The 16,772-nt window shown below is 46.8% G+C and overlaps 1 protein-coding gene across 4 annotated transcripts; it reads right to left on the minus strand.

The window, feature by feature from the left end:
• Positions 1–2,522: 2,522 nt before the first annotated feature.
• On the minus strand, positions 2,523–16,314 carry ELP6 (elongator acetyltransferase complex subunit 6). Of its 4 annotated transcripts, none has more exons than XM_040445190.1 (7): positions 16,130–16,314; positions 14,002–14,080; positions 12,714–12,784; positions 9,701–9,858; positions 7,865–8,066; positions 5,665–5,811; positions 2,523–3,784 (listed from the first exon to the last, which is right to left on the minus strand). In XM_040445190.1, the coding sequence occupies exons 1-7, from the start codon at positions 16,181–16,183 to the stop codon at positions 3,656–3,658; spliced, it is 840 nt and encodes a 279-aa protein (XP_040301124.1). In that variant the 5' UTR covers positions 16,184–16,314; the 3' UTR covers positions 2,523–3,655. The 4 variants fall into 4 exon arrangements, with proteins under 4 accessions (XP_040301124.1, XP_040301125.1, XP_040301126.1 ...); XM_040445191.1 differs by having other exon boundaries at positions 9,740–9,858; positions 16,130–16,308; XM_040445192.1 differs by lacking the exon at positions 12,714–12,784 and having other exon boundaries at positions 16,130–16,156.
• Positions 16,315–16,772: the final 458 nt, after the last annotated feature.

A 16,772-nucleotide genomic window follows, 5' to 3' on the forward strand; every position in this document is an offset into this window, starting at 1 on the left:
TGGGTGGCGCAGTCGGTTAAGCGTCCGACTTCAGCCAGGTCACGATCTCGCGGTCCGGGAGTTCGAGCCCCGCGTCAGGCTCTGGGCTGATGGCTCAGAGCCTGGAGCCTGTTTCCGATTCTGTGTCTCCCTCTCTCTCTGCCCCTCCCCCGTTCATGCTCTGTCTCTCTCTGTCCCAAAAATAAATAAACGTTGAAAAAAAAATTTTTTTTAAAAACTAATAAGAGGGTATTAATTTCTTCACTATTTTTTTTAAATAAAATTACACGATGACAATTTTAAAAACAAGAGAAAAAGTCACTGAAGAATACTGTCTAGAGATTGAATGAAGTGCTGGTAAAATTCATCTGGATAAACAAGAGGGCACGATATCCTTTTAATAAAGGCTCTTGAGAGCAGACATATACTAAACTTTCAGTATCAATTAAAGACAAATTTCAGGGGCATCTGGGTGGCTCAGTTGGTTAAGCGCCAACTTGGCTCAGGTCATGATTTCACAGTCTGTGAATATGAGCCCCACATCAGGCTCTGTACTTCAGATCCTCTTTGCCCCTCCCCCCCTTCACATGCGTGCCTGTGCATGCACATGCACTCTCTCTCAAAAATAAGCAAACATTAAAAAACAAGATAAATTTCGGGGCGCCTGGGTGGCTCAGTCAGTTAAGCATCAGAATTTTTCTCGGGTCACGATCTCGCGGTTCATGGGTTTGAGCCCCACACTGGGCTCAGAGACTGGAACCTGCTTCGGATTCTGTGTCTCCCTCTATCGTTGCCCCTCCCCAACTCACTCTCTCTCTCTCTCAAAAATAAACATTAAAAAAATTTTAAATAAAAAATTAAAAAAGGATAAATTTCAGAAAAGCTCAGTTTTAAGAACTTTACGTATAAATAAAGCCAAACTACATAGAGAGGATCACTACTTTTCAGTAAACACTATAAACACTGTCGGGCTATTTAGTTATCAGCAGGTAGACAAATTACAGTACTGTAGCAAATTCTAAAGAAGTTAATTTTCTTAAATTATTTTAAACCAGAAACAACAAAGAACAGCACCTTCATTCCATTCAGGAAGAAAAATATATTCCTGAATCCTGAAGAACAAAGGTAACATCAGTGACAAAATAGGAACATTCCAACGTCTCGTTCAAATAGTACTGCCTCCATAAATTCTTCCCCAGTTTTCTGCTCCCTTAACAACAAAACAAAAACAAAAACGTGATGGGAAATAACTACTCCTTCCTGTGACCACCAATCTGTCCCCACTCACTACTTGAGTTGCTTCTGTGGCCCGCATCATCTTCTCCACAGCTGCACGTTATTTATTTCAATGCCTGTTCCCTAGCCCCCATCACAGCACAGCAGGTGACTTGAGGACCGTCTTTATCTTGAGTCCCTCATATAAAACAGGAACTCCACAAAAACTTCATGAATTAATGCATATCTGCATAGAAAACAAAACTTTTTAAATTTTTTTAATGTTTATTTATTTTTGAAACAATGCAAGAGACAGAGTGCAAGCAGTGGAGGGGCAGGCAGAGGGAGACACAGAATCCGAAGTGGGCTCCAGGCTCCGAGCTGTCAGCCCAGAGCCCAAACTCACGAACTGTGAGATCATGACCTGAGCTGAAGTTGGACGCCTAACCGACTGAGCCACTCAGGCGCCCCAAAACTTTTTTTTTAACGTTTATTTTTGAAATGGGAGAGAGAGAGAGAGAAAAAGAGAGAGAGAGAATAGAAGAGGGGCAGAGAGAGAGAGGGAGACAAAGAATCCGAAGCAGGCTCCAGACTCTCAGCTGTCAGCACAGAGCCTGATGCGGAGCTCAAACTCACAAACCGAGAGATCATGACCTGAGCAGAAGTCGGATGCTTAGCCAAGTGAGCCACCCAGGTGCCCCAAGATAAAGTATTTTTAAAAACCCAAATATAGAAAAAAAATACATGAACACAGACAATGATAAAATCCTTTCCAAAATATTACAAAGAACTGAGAAAACAAAGTTGACACCACATTCTAATTGATAGGTCATTAAAAGTGAGGAATACATTCTCAACACATGGGAAAATACAAAGAAAATTATATCCTAGCCATTAAAGAGATATTCATTTTTACAAACTTTACACAACTATTAAGTTAGTAAAAATTAAGTTAAATCCAACATTGGTGGAGGAAAACGTAGAGGTCACTGTTAACTGGCTCCATCATTCCAAAGAACAATCTTGATACCACGTGAGGGCCAATCCAGGCTTTAATTCAGAAATTCCTCTACAGGGAAAAAACTAAAATTTCATTATCCCTCACTTTCCTAGGCCCCTTCCCTGCTTTATTTTTTGTTTGTTTGTTTGTTTGTTTATTTATTTTGAGAGAGAGAGAGAGAGAGAGAGAGAAAGTGCAAGTGGGGAAGGAGCAGAGAGAGAGGGAAAGAGAGAATCCCAAGCAGGCACTGCACTGTCAGCAAGGAGCCTTGTTGCAGGGCTTGAACTCCCAAACCATGAGATTATGACCGAGCTGCAGTCGGACGCTTAACTGACTGAGCCACCCAGGCGTTCCTGTTTTTTTTAGTTTTTTAAGTTTTTTTTTTTTTATGATTTGAGGGGAGGAGTGATAAATTGTTTCCTCTTATGAAGACTACAAAATGTGAAAAAGTTACAATTAAACAACAGGTATGAAATTTCCTTAGTCCCTGCAGTGTTATTTTTTTCATTTTATTTACTTTTAATTTTAAAAATAATTCATTGTGGTACAACAAAATGTACCCAGTTTAAGGGAATACCCCCGGTGTCTACTGAGGTGATCTTGACCGATGGGCAGAGTGTGGTAAGTTGGCATCTATGGGACGCTGGGTCAAGTGCTCACCTCTTCAGTCTTTACAGGTAAAGGAGGCAGCAACTTGCCAAGGCCCTGTCCCACCTGGTGGCAAGAACACTCCTTACCCCTGTCACCAAGGCCATGAAGCCTCATGTGACCAAGGCCGCGGTTTCATGACACCTGGGTCAGGGACCACACAACCAAGGAGGCTGTGAACCGGCTAGGGAGCCTGCCCCTGGTTTCCTTGAGGGTCAGTCAGCAAGTGTGGACTTCAGAGTTAGGCTCCACTATCTACAGCCTGCTCTACAACCGTGAGTGTGTTTCCAAACCTCTTTAAGCCGGTTTTCTTACTGGACTGAAGGAAAAATACCTTTGCTGGATGAAGGTGAAAATTAAATGAGACAATCCATTGTGAGGAAGCCATGATGTAGGACTCGACTTACCACAGCCATAATTACCCAAGTTGTCACCTCGTATGCCTGCCACCCAGGACTGTCCCCTGGCTGGCACAGTTATACCTTCTCTGGCTCTGAAAGGCTCAAAAGCCAAAAATGGGCAGTTGAGGCTAAAGTGTATTTAATGAAAGGCTCCTGGGATGACTTTCACCTGGTTTCAATATGTGGCATCTCTCTCAGCAGAGGCCGGGTTGCAATTCCTTATGTGTTTCCGGAACAGGGCCCTGGGCAACAAAGGCATACTGTCACAGAGCCATTCCACAGCATCGGGTCACAGTGGTAGCAATCCAGGCTGAAATACCACTTCAAAGGTGTGCAGATCCATTCCCACTCGTTGTTTCATCTTTCACATCTGAAAACAGTCCAAGGTAGCTACATTTGCCCCTCAATCAGGTCACAGAACAGCAGGAGACATTCCTTTGGCAAAAAAGGACACGCTCTTGTCCTGTATCTTGTACTGGTAAGTGAGGCTCCGATCCCGCTGGGTTGTGGGCTGTGATGGTGTCCTCCAGAGGATCCTCAGCTACAGTGACAAGAAGCAGGATGAGAGAGAAGCAGCCCCCAAGTTACCTGCTCCATTATGAACCCTACCTGCCTCCTCTGTAACCTGCAACTAAGGCCCCTAAGTTGAGATCACAGTCATGTGCCATGCAGCCAGGGGCTGGCTTCTAAAACAAAGCTTATGACCAGCTAACTAAAACTAAAGGTTTCCCGTCCATTACAGTAGTGATATTTGCTCACTACAGAAAGTGTGAAATAGAAAGAAAAAGAAAAAAAGCCCCCCAGATACAAACCCTTAAAGTATTTTTATGTGTTCTCTTTTGCTCTTTTCCCTAGGCATGGTTTTATATCTGTTGGCTACAATAATTGGGAAAATCGACTCATTAAAATCAGTACATCCAATTCAGAGGCTCAGGAAGGCTAGACATTTATTCTTATTCTGATGATATCTCAATGCCAGACATGCTAGAATGCTCAGGGGGACTGGCCTTAGAGCCAGGACACAAGCTTCCTGGCAGGACCCTCTCCTCATGCCATGCACATGAACACGACCAACACAGCATTTCTGAGCTTGCTCCTTTGTTTTATTTTCTACAGCTACCCCTGAATGACTCTGGGCCAAAACTCCCACCCACCTCTAATGTGCCAAGAGTGGTCAACATCAAGTTAACCTGGAAGCCATGACAGCTTTGGGGGATGATTCCAAAAGAGAAGTTCCAGGGGCACATGGGTGGCTCATTCAGTTAAGCGTCTAACTCTGGGTTTCGGCTCAGGTTATGATCTTGCAGTTCATGGGATCCAGGCCCACACTGGGGTCTGCACTGATAGCACAGAGCCTATTTGGGATTCTCTCTCTCCCTCTGTCTCTGCCCCTCCCTTACTTGTACTTTTCTCTCTCTCTCAAAATAAATACACATTAAAAAAAAAAAAAAAAGTTCCAGAAGGCACAGAAGCATGGTAGCCCCTTGGGAGGGGTAGAACCTGACCTTCCTCTAAGGCAGGGCTCTCAGCTTCTGCCTGAGTTCTCAAATATTTCGGTCAGAGGCAAGAGTGGGGCAGCAACAACCCCAGCCATGGGCATGGTCCCCCCACATTTATATTTTATTTATTATTATTACTTTTTAAAATTTTTAACGTTTATTTATTTTTTAGAGAAAGAGAGACAGAGTGTGAGCGGGGGAGGGGCAGAATCTGAAGCAGGCTGGAGGCTCTAAGCTGTCAGCACAGAGCCTGACACGGGGCTCGAACTCACGAACTGAGAGATCATGACCTGAACTGATGTCGGAAGTTTAACTGACTGAGCCACCCAGGTGCCTCCACATTTGTATTTTAAAAGGAGCAGCACTGGGGTGCCTGGGTGGCTCAGTTGGTTAAGTGTCTGACTTCGGCTCAGGTCATGATTCGTGGCTCGTGATTTTGAGCCCCACATTGGGCTCCATGCTGACAGTGAGGAGCCTACTTGGGAATTTGCTCTCTCTCCCTCTCTCTCTCTCTGCCCCTCACCTGCATAGACACTCTCTCTCAATATAAACAAACTTAAAAAAAAATAAATTAATTAAAATAAAATTAAAAAATAAAAGCAGCAGCACTGACCTGAGTATACAAAGCCTGCTGTGGTCCTGCAGAGGCATTCTGCTATTTGATAGCAGGGCCCCTGCATTCTGTTCCAGAAGGCAATCTGGTCTCCTTTTTAGGAGCTGCACTTTGGTCACAAACGGGACCACCATGGAACACCTGAACAGGTACATGAGGCTAGCACCATCTGGAACAGACTCTAATTTGGGTTCTCACAACTTCTGAGGTTTTCCGTCCGTCCGAAGAAACACCCCAACCAGACAACCCCCAGGGCCTGACACTATCCCACACACAGTCTAGGCTCAGGCCTAGTGAGCCCCTGCGCACCTGCCCATGCACGTCCCTGCAGAAGCCAGTGGCCAGCCCCTCAGCCCGCAGGATCAGGTGGCTCTGGTGGCTAAGGCCGTTCAAAAGGATGTTGTTCTCCTCGTCCTCGGTGTCTCCACTGTCGTGCACCAGGGCTACTATGTTTCCCTGCAACAGAGATGGAAGATGAAAACCGTTCCTCCGGGCAGGGTCACCAGGGAGTACTGGGCTTTCAGTGCTTCCACTCCCCACTCTGCATGTCCTCGCCCAGAGCAGCCTCTGGCTGCCGCTGCAACCACCCCCTCCATGGAAGGACCCTTGTTGCGCTCTAGGGTCCTAATTCCAATCACCTGCTGGACAGTCTCACCAGCACATCCAACCTATACTGCCAGCTCAATCCCTCTTAAACAAAGCTCAGCTCAGTCTGTGGTCCTCAATGTTAGCAAAAAGTGCCACCTTTCTGCTAGGCACCAATTCATCCAGTCAGCAGCTCCTGAGTGCACAGCATGTGTCAGACACCACAGTGGGGATAAGAGGGGACCGGTATGGACCCTGGAGACAGAAAGATACTAACAACACAGGACACAAAGCCAGGAGAAAGGGGAGCATGGGGGGCTAGGGGAGCCCAGGGAAGAGGCATCATGTCTGGCCCGGAGGGGAGGGTGACGTGGTGTGCACACCTGAGCCGAGTCAGAAGAGCAAGTTGGAGTTACCCAACCAGAACCAGAGGGGTTCAGACCCACTGAAGGGGATACCTTGAAGAGTAAGTCCTTTCAAAGGGATACCGTCCAGTTAGAAAGGATGAGGCAGATCTGTCTATTCTGGTTTTGGGCAATGGACATCAAAAGACACCGTGCATTATGAAATGAGAAAAAAGGCAGGCTACCAGTAATGTGAAGAAAAATGCAGAAACACATACACATAAAACATGTTCATAATTGAACACACTCTCCAGAATACACATTAGGAAACAGATCATTACTTTTTATTAAAGTACTCTTTATGCTATTTACTTATTTTCAAAAAATCTTTTTAACATTTTTATTCACTTTAGAGAGACAGAGAGAGACAGAGTGCAAGCAGGAGAGGGGCAGAGAGACAGGGAGACACAGAATCTGAAGCAGGCTCCAGGCTCTGAGCTGTCAGCACAGCGCCTGATGCGGGGCTCAAACCCAAGAACTGTGAGATCATGACCCGAGCCGAAGTCGGCCGCCCAACAAACTGAACCACCCAGGTGCCCTATTTTTTCTTTTTTAAACTATTCCCAAGTTTTGCTTTTTCAGCTAAAAGAGGTTTTTTTAACCAAACGAGGGAGGTAGTGGGCACTTGCACTTAGTAGAGCAGGCTGAGCTGCAGGAGCTGTGGCCGCTTCACTGTCACTGAGCCGTGCCCTCCACGCCCCTTCCACTCTCTCCTCCTCCCATTCTTTCCCCATCACCTGGTTCCCACCCCGTGCCTGTAGCCACACAGTTCCAGGAGCTCCCCTAAACACAGCTGCCAGGTAAGCTCTTGCACCTGGGAGGTGCTCAGCGTGCAGTGCTGGGTATATGCACCCTGGTTGACTCCATTGGCTCATCCCAACCGCCCAGCACCCTCGGCCTGACCACACCATGCTAAGGGCTGCAGGTCCCTCCCAGGGGCACCATTGCACGCTGAAGAGCTGCCACTGGGGGCCAGACGCTGCATGGGAGTGTTGTAAGCTTCATGTCACTTAACTCTTGCAGCTTGGTTCCTGCGAGGTGGGCACCACAGCCATTCCTATTTTATAGGTGGGTCTACTATCGTTATTTAACTATTATGGTAAAATCCCCATTTTTGCCTCATAATTTGACAGTAAAAGTTACATCCTGTACTTGTACTGCATCTCACAATTTTTAATGCAGTTTATATCTCAACTGATCTTCAAAACACACCCAGAGCAATAATGACTTGTCCCAGGACACAAGGCAATGGGTGGCAGAGTTGGGACTGCTGTGGTACCACACACGACTGGTCCCATTTGAGACAGTACTGGTCAATCTTTTAATTTTGAGGGCTTTATTTTTTTTAGCAGTGGCAAGTAGGGGAGGGAAGGATGGCAGACCAAAAGATTTCTGGGCCTACCAGGGTAAAACCGAACCCCCAAATAAACAAAAAAGATCACTGCAAGCAAGGGAGGTATGGGCCTGTCTGGGCCTATGGAGATCACAGGCAGGAGCACAGAGAGCAGGCGGGTCGGTACCTTTCGTTCCCAGCACACGGTGGCCCTGCAGTAGTGGATGAAGTCCAATACAGCCACCGCACCTATGCCCAGGCTCAGCAGCACACTGAGGTCGTCCACCAGCAGCACTGGGCACCTCCACGCAGCCTCTCCATCATCCACGGGCTTCAGAGCCTCCTGCACAAACTCGTACAGTGGCTGCAGGTTCTCAGCATTGGCCTCCCTGGAACATCAAGCGAGAGTCACCAGAGAGTTCACTCTGTCTACAAATGTTTATCTGGGACCAAGCAGCACCACAGGAAAGGGCTGGGGGAGGCAGAGAACTGGATCATAGTCCTTGGCACTAAGGGGTTCATGATCTGGTTGGAAAGAAAAGGCATGCGTGCATACACAAGCAAGCTGTACTTCAAATATTCCTTGAGGCCTAGTAGGTACAAAGCACTGTGCTAGAAACTGGGGTACACAAAAATAAACAGCCTCCTGGGTCCTTAAGAGACACCATGCAGCCAGCCCCTCAACCCAAGAGCTTAAGGTATTAGAAGATTAATTTGGATTGGGCAGGCAGAAGACGTCTTCCCAGGAGGTCATAATGGGTGCAAAAAGCTAAATAGCCATTCAGGTGACCTGGTGTTGAGAACCAAGGTCTAAGGGCAGTTTGTGTACCTACCGGATTCCACCTATTTCTAAAGAAGCTGGCCCAGCTACCTCCATCTCTCCAATGACTACCTTGGCAGTCACTTCCCAGCAAGAGAGGCTCAAAAAGCACCAGAGCACAGGGCCCAGGCACCTGCTCACGCTCCAGGTCTGCAGCCCACTAACAGCAAGGACAACAACTTCCCACAACCTGGGGTCAGGTGTCACTAGGCCCATCATTCAGACGAAGGCACCCAGGTTCAGAGATGCTAAAAGCTATGTGAGAGATCACACACACAGGGTCAGGGCACAGGGCCTTCTGACTCCACACTGCCTTCCAGCCACTGCAAAAGGTGGCATCTGAGAGAGGGGGCAGCAGGGAGAGTTCCCATACGGACTCCTCTGTGGTGAAGGAAGAACAGGTGGGGAGTCTGCACAGAGCTATGTTTGTGGCTGACACTCATAAAAGACAAAAAGCAGGAAACCCAATCTCAGAATAGCAAACCGGGGTCACCAAACTTTTCTTTTTTTTTTTTATTTTTTTTAAAAAAAAAAATTTTTTTTTTCAACGTTTATTTATTTTTGGGACAGAGAGAGACAGAGCATGAACGGGCGAGGGGCAGAGAGAGAGGGAGACACAGAATCGGAAACAGGCTCCAGGCTCTGAGCCATCAGCCCAGAGCCCGACGTGGGGCTCGAACTCACGGACCATGAGATCGTGACCTGGTTGAAGTCGGACGCTTAACCGACTGCGCCACCCAGGCGCCCCTACCAAACTTTTCTTAAAAGGCCAACAGTAATATTTCAGGCTTGTGGGTCAAATGATCTCTGTCTCAACTACTCAACTGTGCTATGGGAGAGAACAGCCAGGGACAATATGCAAACAAATGAATGCAGCTATTCCAATAAAACTTTATTTACAAAAACAGGTAGCTAGCCATGGCCCATAGTGTGCCGATCCCTGTATCAACCCCAAAACAGAATAAAGGTGTGTGCTAGGGCTCTGAGCAAGGTTAGAAAAACATACCGTTCTGCCATACTCCCAGCAAATAATGCTTTCTGTAGCTTTGGGGTCAGCCATATACCCTCTAGCCCATGGTAAGAGCCAAGAGCTTTCCAATAATGCTGTAACACCAGGGAAATGGCTACCTCTGAAAGCCAGCTCTGTCCCCCCACCCATGCACGGGAGGAATCACCCAGCAAAGCTGGTCTGGGTCCACCTACCAGGCATGCACTTCTGGGCTGGGCTGCAGGCTGACTGACCTGAGGAACTGCAAGGGGTGTGGCTCAGCCTGAGCCCGGAAGAAAACATCCACCGAAGACTTAAGACCTTCTAGGAACACAAGCTGCCCGCACTCCCGTGCCACAGTCAGGCTGACACCCTAAACACAACACAGAGGAGAGTGAATTACTGTGCCTTGCAGAGGAACCCCTCACAGAGGCTGGATTCCAGCTCACAAAAAGGTACAGGACACATTCTAAGCCCTGCAAATGTGTACCTGTACACCTTTGTATGGGGCCCACGCCTTCTTTCCATTGCGTGGTCCCAACCCACGATCCCCACGGTTTTGAGGTGAGCCTCTACATTTATCACTTTTTAAAAAACTGACATTTTTGTTTATATGCTCATTTTTGTGATTACTCAATACTTGGTTCTAATTTGCAGTAGTATTACAAATGCACATATTTATAAACTTAAGTGTATTTAGAAACAATAATAATGACAATAAAATGGTGGGAGAATGACCAAGGTCTGAAAAATGCTGGTGAAGGAGACAGGGACAGATTTTGGCTTTGAGTTTCACAAACCCTCTTGTTTACACATCAGTGGCACAGGACCTCAGAGTTGCTCTGAGGCTTTCAAATAACATAACTCAGAGATTGGAGTTGCCAGGCTGCCTAGAATACAGGAAGACTGCATTACCAGCAAGTTCTCCTTCTCTTCCCTCTACCTCTGAGGAAGCACTCCCATGAGAGTTAGGACAATACAAGCTCTTGATGCACTAGTTCAAAGCTCAGCAAACTTTTTTTGCAAAGGGTGAGACAATCTACACTGCAATACTCTGTGGAGGAAGAGCAGCCGCACACGATTCATAAACAAATGGCAGTGGCTACACTCTGTCTAGCCCTCCTCTAGACCAGAGCTTTTTTAAAACTTATTTTCTAGAAAATTTTTAAAGTTTACTTATTTATTTTGAGAGAGAGCATGAACAGGGGAGGGGCAGAAAGAGATGGAGAGAGAGAGAATCCCAAGCAGGCTCCACACTGTCAGCGCAGGCCTGGTGCGGGGCTCAACCTCACAAATCATGAGATCATGACCTGAGATGAAACCAAGACTCTGACACTTAACCGACTGAGCCACCAGGCACCTCTAGACCAGAATTTCTTAATATGGCTCTTTATAAACTACCCAATTAAGAATCTTTTTCTTAGGAAACACCCAGTTAAAATGTAGATCCCTGAGCACCATTCCAAACCTCCAGGATCAGAAGCTTTGCAGGCAAGGCCCAAGAATCTGCATTTCAACAAACACCTAAGGACAGACACAATCTAAATCTGCAACTCACTGCTCTCTCTGTGCAGAAATAGGTCACGTGGAACTCTTTAGATTCCTCATGCCCCTAGACCAGGTCTCAATTGCTCATTTATATCCCAGTGTCCTCCGCTATGCAGCACCATGAGCTCCACAGCCACCCCTGGCAGAGAGAAAGACTCCTGTTCACCTTTGCTCTTGCTCATGACAATTCTACTAATGGCAGTTCAATAATACGCCAAAGTATGGAGGCTCACATTCATGGACTTCACGTGCCCAGTACCATGTCTGTCATTCTTGCTATGCTGATGATTCAAAGGCAACAGAAGAAGTAGCCAATCTGGACATGAGAATACACAGCTTTCTCACCCAGAGACACTGATGCTAGGGCCATAGAGACATGCTTCACAGACCTGGAATGCACGTGTGTTCTTGACATGACTGCTCTCCCTTAGCTCATGCTCTGACCTCTACCACAGGAGGTCTTCCTTCTCTGCAAAGGATGGGAAAGAGTCTACCCTCCTCCCATTCTCTCATTTGTTTCTCCCCATCAGAGTGACATCAGGCAGTGTAATGGCCCAATAGGAAGACTGGCATTTCAGTAGTCACTGCTAATGGGTGGTCTGGTTCTTTCCCTCTCTGAGGCTAGCCTATTAAAAACAAAACAAGGGGCACCTGGGTGGCTCAGTCAGTTAAGAGTCCAACTGTTGGTTTCAGCTCAGGTCATGATCTCAGTCTGTGGGTTCAAGCCCTACATTGGGCTCTGTGCTGACGTGCAGAGCCTGCTTGGGATTCTCTCTCTGTCCCTCTCTCTCTGACCGCCCCCCCCCCCACCATGCTCTCTCTCTCTGTCTCTCTCTCAAATATAAATTAAGTAAATAAAAAAAATTTTTTTTTAATAATAATAGGGGTGCCTGGTGGCTCAGTCAGTTGAGCATCCAACTTCGTCTCAGGTCATGATCTCACAGCTTGTGAGTTCGAGCCCTGCGTCAGGCTCTGTGCTGACAGCTCAGAGCCTGGAGCCTGCTTCAGATTCTGTGTCTCCCTCTCTTTCTGCCCCAAACCAATTGCATTCTGTCTCTCTCAAAAATAAATAAACATTAAAAAAATTTTTTTTTAATTTTTAAATAATAATAAATAAATAAAAACAAAACTAACAAACAAAAACTAGTAAGCCCACCTGGTCACAGGTCACAGGTGATGGCCTAGACTAGGCCAGAAGGTTCGCCAGACTCTTGGCCATCTTATTCTTGCCTGCCTACATCTGAGAAGATGCAAGGCAGGCCGAGATGAGGTAAGGAGCAGGTCACAAAAGCACCTCTCTCCACCTTTGAGTACTAAGCCGTAGACTTAGGGAGAAACAGTAACTTAGGGAGAAATTTGGTGGTAGACCAAGCTGTGGGTCTCCAACCCAGCAGAACTAAGATTAAAGCCCAGAGTGAGAAGGAGAAAATCTTAACTGGTCCAGAGTCAGTAGAGCTAGGTTTGATTAATTAACAACTGATTTGGTTCTATAAATTCTAAATGAGTAAAACAGGTAGAGATGCTGCCTTAGCTTTTCAGATAAGGGTTTCAGAACTCCATGATTTCCTCAGTCCCTCCCTTGCTAAGTTCTCTACAACCCAACCAGGGGAGCCCAGCCTTGGCCCTACTCACACCTGCATGACCCACATACTCTGCACCACAGAGGTCTACAATATTTACCAACTTCTGTCCCACGATATTGTAGTGACTGAAGGACTGGATCAGTGCCACAAAGCAGACTTTACAATTAGCTAGAAAACAAAATAAACAGATGTTTAATAAAGTCTCTATGTATAATCAGTTTCATATACTTTGTACCTCTAGAAAATAAAGCTCTGACTTTATTGGGTCTATAGACCCAAGAGGCCTTGCAACCAGACATCCCCAATTTGATTCTAAGCTGCACTTTTTTTCATATATAATAATTATACCTATTTCATTGATCCTGAAATGTACTTCTTCAGTTATGTGTATCCATAGGTACCTTGTTTTGTTCTATTGTAAATAAATTGTGGTTTTTAAAAAGTAATGCTTTTCTGTTTGTACAGAAATACTTTTTTTTTTAACAACTCACTTTTTTAAAAACTGGTCTTATATCCAAGAAATTATAAGTGGAACACAAAGAAACTCTAGCTACCTTAATGAACATAATTAGTTCTAATATTTTATCTATAGATTCTCTTGCTCTTTCAATCCTGAAAATAATATCATCTGGAAAAGAAAACAACTTTCAAAGCTGTGAACGATTACAACTAAGAGTGCCAAAGGTGTAAACTCTATTCTGGCCTGGCTCAGTAGGGGCTCACGGAGAATCAGCTGATATAAATGAGTCTTTTTTTTCATTTGGCTGTTTTCTTCTTCTAATCCATTTTCATATGTAAACTGCAGTGGCCCCACAGTTTTCCTATGTTCTTTAGGAAGCATCTACTTCCAGGGCAACATGTCCATGGGTCCAGAGCCCCAAAACCTCAAGATACACAAGGACTGGGGAGCGCCTGGGTGGCTCAGTTGGTTGAGCATCTGACTTCCGCTCAGGTCATGATCTCACATCTCATGGGTTCGAGCCCCGCTTCAGGCTCTGTGCTGACAGCTCGGAGCCTGGAGCCTGCTTTGGATGCTGTGTCTCCCTCTCTCTCTGCCCCTCCCCTGCTCATGCTCTGTCTCTCTCTCTCAAAATCAAAATGTTTAAAAAAAAAAAAGAGAAATACATAAAGACTGAGGAGCAACTAAATCAGGAGGCCACACAAGGATCTCAGTGAGACCATGCCTGCACACTGGGTGGAGAAGGGAAGATAGGAGCACATACCACCCTTTGGCAGGGATGGGCAGGGAACAAGATGGTCAAGTAACCTGTTACCTAATAAACAGCCATCTGGCTACCCAAACACCTAAGACCTAGTTAGTCAATACCATTCCCATTGCTTTTAGCCTTAGGTTTCTTTTTCTATAGCACCAATGAGTCGTATACCTTTGAGGTAGAAGGAGAGAAAGTGGTGCACAAGGAAGCTGCCATCTGTGTTGGCATCACAGAGTAGAGTCAGTTTCCCCTACGAGTTAAGAGGAACACAAAAAGGTGAATTAGACTCCCTGGAAAGAGGTCAGTATACACACACACACACACACACACACACACACACACACTCTACCAGAAAGAAGAAAGTAAGTCAAAACTATGGAAAAACCAAAAGTTAGAGTGATTGTTATTAAAGTCACTCATTACGGACAAGCACATCTCAGCTTCCACTTTCCCAAGGCAAAGAGAGAATAAAAACCCTTCTCTTCCTCATTCACCTTGGTAACTCAGGGGACCGGTCTTGGAAGAACTAGAGAAGCTTTTACCATTAGAATCCAACAAAAATCACAGCCTGCTAAGACTGGAATGGACCTCCAAAAAAGTAGTATGATCCAACTTCCTTCCTATTTTTTTTTAAGTTTATTTATTTTTGAGAGAGAAAGAGGGAGCATGAGCGGGGGAGGGGCAGAGAGAGAGGGAGAAAGAATCCCAAGCAGGCTTTGAGTTATCAGCACTGAGCCCAACGAGGGGCTTGAACTCACTACTGGTGAGATGGTGACCTGACCCAAAATCAAGAGTGGGAGGCTTATCCAAATGAGCCACCTAGGCGCCTCCCTATTTTTAATTCCGATACCAAATCTGTACAATAGGGTGGGAGAGAGGGAAGAGTAGGTGTTGACAGAGAATTCCAATAACAAAATTCTCATCCCAATGGCCCTAGACACTGCTTCAGGAAAAGCTCTGATCATGGAGAGTTCTGGAAAGACCTCTAAAGATGCTCTCCACAGTGGCTGACTGCCTTGCTGCAGCCACCTCTAGTTCCTTTTCAGTGATAGGGAAGGTCGCAATCAAATGGTATCAGACACGACACTTCTGTACTGTTGTGACTTTTTTTTCACTTATAAAATATGAAAGATCGCACCATCAGACCTTGAGGGTTACCTCCAGGCTGTCATTTCCTGGTGCCCACTTTGATCTTCCATTCCTTCACTCTGGCCTTGGGCTGAGCACTTTGGAGGTGCCTGCAGTAATTAGCAAGGTCACCAGAAACATCTTCAGGCTTGAGCAACTGAAATCCACAAGGGTCTACTTAAAACTATAATTTGCCTGACACTGGGGGGGGGGGGGGATCAAAAAAAGGCCTAATTGAGGGGCGCCTGAGTGGTTCAGTCGGTTAAGCATCCAACTTCAGCTCAGATCCTGATCTCCCAATCTGTGAGTTGGAGCCCTGAATCGGCTTTATTCTGACAGCTCAGAGCCTGGAGCCTGCTTGGAATTCTTTGTCTCTCTCTCTCTCTCTCTCTCTCTGCCCATCCCCTGCTCGCACTCTGGCTCTCTCTCTAAAATAAATAACATTTTAAATTTTTTCATAAATAAATAAGCAAGCAAGCAAGCCTGATCGATACACACGATGTCTTGGCTGCCTGGAGTTTACCATTTCCTTAGGAAGACAATGGTTATAAAATGAACCAGGTAAATTCCTGAAAGAAATAACCCCTGGGTTAAAATAAAAAATTTCGGGATGCCCCAAAGTACAGAAAGAAGGAAAGAGTGGCGAGGCTGCTATGCCTCAGGCAGACTTGATACAAGCCAACGCTGGCTGAAGGCAATTTGGAATAGCACTATTAAAGACCAAGAGGAGGATGAGGAAAAGGAGGAGGAGCAGCGTTCACCGCGGAGTACTGAGGGGCCAGAGAGAGACCGAGGGCGATTAAGAAGCTGGTCTCAAGTGAAGGGTGGAGAATCAAACTCTCAGGCAACCTCCTCTAGACGCCGGGCCCCCCACCCCAGTGAGAACGCACAGGGCCCCCCGGTATCCGCTTGTGTACGTAAGCCGATGCATAGTCGGCCAACCTTCCTGGGCACTTTCAAGGATACACAAGCCTTTGAGAAGACCCCCACCTCCCGCAGGCTCCAGGGCGGAGCCCAGTCCCCGGGTCGGCCATCCCTGGACTACAACTCCCAGGCGCTTCATGCCCGCGGAGGTCGTGCCTTTCCCACGAGTCCGCGTGCGCTTCATCCGGGTATACGGTCTTCCGCCACGCTCCGGGACCCGCCCCCTTCCCACCGCGCGACGCCTTACCTGCTCCGCCCTGTCAGGAGTGGTGTTGAGAAGGTTATTGAGTTCAGGGAACATTCCGAGCTCTGAGGATGAGACTTCCCGGACCGGGAGCTGGGGCTGCGGCGGCGGGGAATACGAAAAGCTACACACTAGTCGAGCCCCCGCGAGGAAAGCGCGCACGCGCAACGCCGCTTCGAGGAGCCGTCGCAGCCAATCAGCCAAGCGCCTGGATCTGGGCTGCTGCCGGCGCACGCGCGAGGGCGGGCATCCGGCTGGGGTGGTGGATGGTACGGGTCTTGTGGCGCTTTTTCTGAGGGTGCTGGTGCTTTGCTCCTTCACTTGGCCTCGCTCTCTCCACAACGCTGGGATTTGGGGCAATGCAGTTCGCCCTTCCACACGTGCCTGTCGAGCACCTGCTGTGTATCCCCCACTGCTCAAAGCTAGGGCTACATAGGGAACGAGATGAGTGAGGATGCCTGCCTTTTCTCGCAAACGCAATGAACACAGAATTGTACGTTGAAAAGTTCTTGGAAAAAAGCAAAAGCAGGATGAGGGAGTAATGGTGGGGTAGGGGTAGGTTTCGTAAAGAGGTTGTGAGGGTAGACTCCCTATGAAAATATGATTGGAACACACCCATGCTCTTGCCCGGGATTTTGCACCAACT

Source organism: Herpailurus yagouaroundi, unplaced genomic scaffold (genome assembly GCF_014898765.1).
Source record: "Herpailurus yagouaroundi ecotype Mexico unplaced genomic scaffold, PumYag 193, whole genome shotgun sequence".
NCBI classification, from domain to species: domain Eukaryota; kingdom Metazoa; phylum Chordata; class Mammalia; order Carnivora; family Felidae; genus Herpailurus; species Herpailurus yagouaroundi.